General features: G+C 48.5%; 1 protein-coding gene across 1 annotated transcript in view; it reads right to left on the reverse strand.

Moving 5' to 3' along the window:
• Positions 1-5,745, reverse strand: part of FAT4 (FAT atypical cadherin 4) — a gene marked incomplete at its 5' end in the record, with an annotated part of 260,980 nt that extends 255,235 nt beyond the window's left edge. The window contains one exon of the mRNA XM_019521824.1: positions 331-5,745. Coding sequence (XP_019377369.1) covers positions 331-5,745 — 5,415 coding nt within the window. The remainder of the gene's footprint in view (positions 1-330) is intronic.
• Between the last annotated feature and the right edge of the window lie 5 nt (positions 5,746-5,750).

The raw sequence follows: 5,750 nt of genomic DNA on the forward strand, positions 1-5,750 counted from the left end.
CACTATGTTGAAGGTAGCCTAAAAAAAAAAAAAAAAAAAGATAGGCCCATCTCCTAAAAATCAGACAGAAAACTGCTGCAAACAAGAAATATTGCTGATGCTGCTCTATGCATAGGTTCAAAGAAAAATCATTTGTTGCACAATGATGTAAAAGGCTCTTTCTCTGGCAAAATAATGCAATGAGAAATAAGCTATTGCAGCTTTGACTGAAAATGAACACTGATATCTGTGAAATCAGAATGACCAGTTAATGTGACAAGTACAATTAATTTAGAGAAATGGTTAATTTAGAAATGAAAGAGTAAATATTTATTTAGTAAAGTATTTTACCTCTGCTCGTTGTGTTCGGGGCAAAACAGCCGATTTCTCAATGGCATAAACATCCACCAGGTACAGACGCGCTCCTTGTTCCCTGTCCAAAATGGCAGCAGTCTGGATTACACCAGTATGGCGCCCAATGGTAAATAGACGTCCAAGACTTTTGTCTTCGCAACGCACTGACACAATGTAATATTCCACTTGGGCTTCAGAGCCCCTTGGACTAGCTGCTTCTATCGCTATTACGTTTGTCCCAATTGGTTCACCTTCTTTTAAAATAGTAATATATTTTGGCTGTGTGAAAACAGGTCCATCAACTCCTTGCAGAATAACAGTCATCTCTGTGGTTGATTTTCTTCTTTCAGGACCAAGGTCTGTAGCTGCAACTATGAGGTTGTATATGAGCTGCGAAGGTACCAAAGCTGAGGCCACTCTTAAGTCTCCACTGTAACGATCCACAATAAAGGTTTCAGTATCCCCATTAATTATTTCATACTCAACTTCCCCATTTGCTCCTTCATCAGGATCTGCAGCAATAATTGTAGTTAGGACTGAACCAATCACAACTGAAGGGTCTGCTGCAAGAGCATTTTGCGATATGAATACAGGAACATTATCATTTTGATCCGTAACTAAAATAGTCACATTTTTCAAAGCAAATCGTCTAGATTCCACAGGAACAGCCTGATCGGTAGCTTTGACAGTTAACTCAAAGAGATTAGCAAATTCACGATCTATTTCAGCATTAGTAAATATCGTTCCTCTGATTTCATCTATACGAAAATGGTTACCTCTTGGCATTTGTTGAATGATTGCATACATTAACTGCCCATTAATATCTGCATCTGGATCCCGAGCAGTCACAGAAATAACAGAACTACCAACAGGAATGTTCTCAACAATAGATTTAAAAATGTCCCCAGGAGGAAAATTAGGAGGATTGTCATTAAAATCCCTAACATGTATTACCACTGACATTGTTGAAGACCGAGGAGGCCTGCCTTGGTCCTTTGCCGTAATGTTTAGTTTAAACAGAGATTGCGTTTCAAAGTCCAACTTTTTTGCCAGAAAAATACTGCCAGTATTGGGACTAATGCTAAAGGTTCCATGGTTATTAGTCCCTGTAATGCTATAATGGAGGTCCGCATTGTCACCTGAATCAGAATCAGTAGCAGTGACAGAAGATACAAGTTCACCAATTCTCATGTTTTCCAAGACATCCACAAACAAAGTAGACTTAGGGAAGGAAGGACTGTTGTCATTTTCATCTAGTACATCAATGCTTAATGTACAAGTTGAACTGAGGGAAACTGTCCCAGAATCTACTGCTTGGATGATAAGTGAATAAGATGCAGTAGCTTCATGGTCCAGTTTGCCTACTAATGTTACCTGTCCTGTGACACTATCTATTGCAAACTGGTTTTCTTCACTTCCTTTAATTACAGAATAGTGAATCAAGCCATTATTACCTTCATCAACATCCGAAGCAGAAACTCTTAAAACTTGTGTTAGATTTGCTGCTAATTCAGATATAGTAGCTTGGTAGAGGTCTTTTAAAAATTTGGGTGCGTTATCATTGATATCTTTCATATAAATTTGCACAGTTGCCTGATCCTTTAGAGGTTTTGGCAACCCCTGATCTGTTGCTATAACTGTAAGACTAAATACTGCTGCTCCCCTTTGCCTCATAAGAGATTCCCTGTCAAACTGATGAGTACTTGTTATTTCCCCAGTTACTGTGTTCAATTCAAAATCTGGCTGCATATTTTCAAAAGAATACCTGACTTCACCATTTGGTCCAAAATCTTTATCAACAGCATTTATTTTACCCACAAATGAACCACCACTCTGTTCCTCTTCAAAATAAAACACATAATTGGTACTGTTAAACAATGGTCTATTATCGTTTACATCCTCTAAAATTATTGTAACATTCACAGTAGCACTAAGTGGTTCTACTGCTCTATCAGAAGCAACAACCAGTAGAATATATCTTTCTTGAAGCTCACGGTCCAGTTCACTCTTTATATACAGCTGGCCATCTGGGAATATGCCAAAGGCATCCCCGGTATTTCCTTCAGTTATAGTATAAGCTATTTCTCCATTTGCTCCTGAATCCTTGTCAGAAGCTTGCACTTTAAAGAATCTGGAATTCACGGGTTCTGACTCCAAAATAGTGACTTCATAGGAAAGCTGATCAAATACAGGTGAGTTATCATTTACATCATGGACAGAAACAGCTAGAATAAAACTGGAGGAGAGCTGTGGAACTCCCATATCCAAGGCCAAAATTTCTACCTGATAAGACCCAGCAGTAATGTCAAGTGGCCCTTCTAAACTTATGTTGCCATTTTGTTCATTAATGGAAAAAAGGCCCTTTGGATTCTGCTTCAGACTATAAAGGACCATGCCATTGACACCTTCATCGGGGTCAACAGCTTTGGCTTGAAATATGGTATGCCCAGCTTTCCAGTTCTCAACCACATTTACACTTTCCACTGCATGAATAAAATGAGGGGAATTGTCATTTAAATCTTTGACAGTTATATTGACCATAGTGTCTCCAGTTATTGCCCCCCCACTAGCCACCACTTTTAGCTGGTAAAACGCTTGCTCTTCCCTATCGATGATACTGGCCGTGGTGATCTGGCCCGTCACTTTGTTAATTGCAAACATGCCCCTTTGGTCACCTGTTGTAATAAGGTAGGTAATGTTCGTGTTGAGGTCCATTGTAGAAGCATAAACAGTGCCAACATGATAGCCCAGAGCAACGTTTTCAAAGACAACAAAACTGTATACATCCTGGCTGAAAACTGGGGGGTTGTCCTGAGTGTCCAAGACAGTGATGGTGACTATGGCCTGATTTTGGGAGTGGAGATGTCCACCATCAGTGGCCATTATTTGCAACTGGTAGGCAGTCTTCTCTTCCCTGTCAAGGGCAATTTTTGTAGTGATGACCCCTGTCTGGCTATGGATCTGAAACCTGGAGGTGTCTCCAGCTGAGATGCTATACTTGACTGTCCCATTGAGTCCCATGTCTGGGTCGGTAGCAGACACAGTGGTAAGATAGCTGCCTGCAGGCTCATTCTCCTGAATATGGGCAAAATACTGAACTGGGTAAAACACAGGGCTGTTGTCATTCACATCCAGCACACTCACGTTGACCCGGGCTACTGAGGAAAGGGGAGGAGAACCTAAATCAGTGGCCAGAACCTGAAGGGAGTAGTAGCTCTGTTCTTCTCTGTCTAACTGTGTGATGGTACTGAGCTTGCCTGACACAGGATCCAGGCGGAAGACCCTACGAGGGGCTATCAAGGGGCCGACTGCTGCCACAGTTGGCTCAGCTTCCTGCAAGGAGAAGCGCACAGTCCCATTGTCCCCCAAATCCCCATCAGTGGCACTCAAGACCAGCAACTCAGTGCCTGAGGGGGAGTTCTCAGCCAGGGACACCTGGTAACCTTCTGGTTGGCTGAAGCAGGGTCTGTTGTCATTGACATCCAGGATGGTCACCATCAGCTGAGCATAAGAAAATTTGGGCTGTACTCCTTGGTCACGAGCACTGATGTTCAGCACCACCTCTGAGGCCCTCTCTCGGTCCAGCCCACCAGAGGCCAATATGCCATTACCAGGGCCAGTAATGCCAATGTCAGTGCCCGCAGTGGTGACCAGGCCACTGTGCTCACTGATGCGGAACCAGCCCAGCTCATTCCCAGAGACAATGCTGTATTTGAGGTTGGCATTGAGACCAGAGTCACGGTCAGTGGCACTAAGACCCCGCACATAGCTGCCCAGTGGTACCTCCTCACTGATATTGACCTGGTAAACAGACTGCCCAAAAACAGGCGGGTGATCATTAATGTCATTCACAAATATCACCAGGCTGGCCACTGAAGAGCGGCTCACTGCGGCAGGAACTGCCCCGTCCGGAGACAGGGAGGGACTAGGGGACCCTGGTGATGGTGGGGGAGCCCCAAAGTTATCGGCCACAGCCACGGTGAGATTGTAAGCAGGAATACGCTCCCGGTCCAGTGCAGCTGCTACTTTGATGAGACTGAGGTTAGGCACCTTACTGCTCTGCACCTCAAAGTGACGCTGCTCATTTCCTGCCAGGATGGACACCGAGATGTTCCCATTGGCAGCAGGCGAATCAGCATCACTCACAGTTAAAAGTGCCACAACTGTGCCAGGAGCGGCATTCTCATCCACCGATGCAAAGCGAGAGGTGGCAGGGAAGTAGCGGAATTTCACCCGCGGCTCATTGTCGTTCACATCAATCAGGCGGATGAGGGCCTCAGCTCGGCCGCTCAGCGCTGGCACTCCCCGGTCCGTGGCCTGCACAGTCAGCGAGTATTGCCGCCGTATCTCATAATCCAATGGCTCCCGGATGCGAATCACCCCGCTCTCGGGGTCCACCTCAAACGGGATATTCCCAGCCCCTTCCCCACCACCACCCTCTGCCCCCTCCAGGTAGTATCGGATGTCAGCATTGGTGCCTTCATCAGCATCAGCTGCTGCCACCTGAAGGACACTGGCCCCAACTGGGGCATCCTCAGGCACCCGGGCTTGGTAGAGCGCTTGGCTGAAGACAGGTGGGTTGTCATTGATGTCCTGCACGGTGACATTGACCTGCAGGTATCCACGCCGCCGTGGCTCTCCCTTGTCCTCTACCTGCACCAGGAGCTGGTAGGTAGCGGTGGCCTCTCGGTCCAGCCCACCCCGGGAGACCAGATGCAAGAAGGCTCCTTCCCCGCTGGGATTGAGGGTGATGTTGAGCCGGAAACGCCCTTCCTCATTGCCCCCCACGATGCGGTAGGAGCTGTGGTCCACACCATTAGTGCCACTGTCCGCATCAGTGGCCGTGTCCAGAATAAGCTGGCGGCCGCTGCCCGTGTCCTCTTTGAAGGTCACCACAATGGAGGGATCCGGAAAGACGGGCGCGTTGTCGTTCAGGTCCAGCACCAGGACCCGCACCTCGCTGGGGTACGTGGGCTGGCTGGACAGCACCACCAGGTCCATCACGTCGCTGGCGAGGCTCTCCCGGTCGATGGTGGCCCGGGTGTGCAGGGCTCCGGAGGTGGCGTTGATGGAGAAAAGGGCATGGTGCTCGCTGAGGCGGTAGGTGAAACCCGGGCGGGTGACAACGGTGCCCACCCAGGCGCCAGCGGGCTGCTCCTCCAGCACCTGGAAGACCTGGCGGGGCTCGGTGCGGGCAGGCAGCGGCAGTGGCAGGACCAGGGCGCACAGGAGCAGCCAGGCTGGGGCCGCCGGCCAGCCCATGGCTCTCGGGCAGGCGGCTTGGCGCGAGGGGGTGGCGATCCAGCTCAGGAAGGCGGCGAAGGGGAGATCCGCCTGAGCCCAGGCATCCAGCGGCGGCGGCGGCGGCGGGCTGCAGCTGCCCGCATCCCCCGCGCCCCCGGCTCGGGCAGCCCGGG

Source organism: Gavialis gangeticus, unplaced genomic scaffold (assembly GCF_001723915.1).
Source record: "Gavialis gangeticus isolate Ggan-Ray unplaced genomic scaffold, GavGan_comp1, whole genome shotgun sequence".
Taxonomy (NCBI): Eukaryota; Metazoa; Chordata; order Crocodylia; family Gavialidae; genus Gavialis; species Gavialis gangeticus.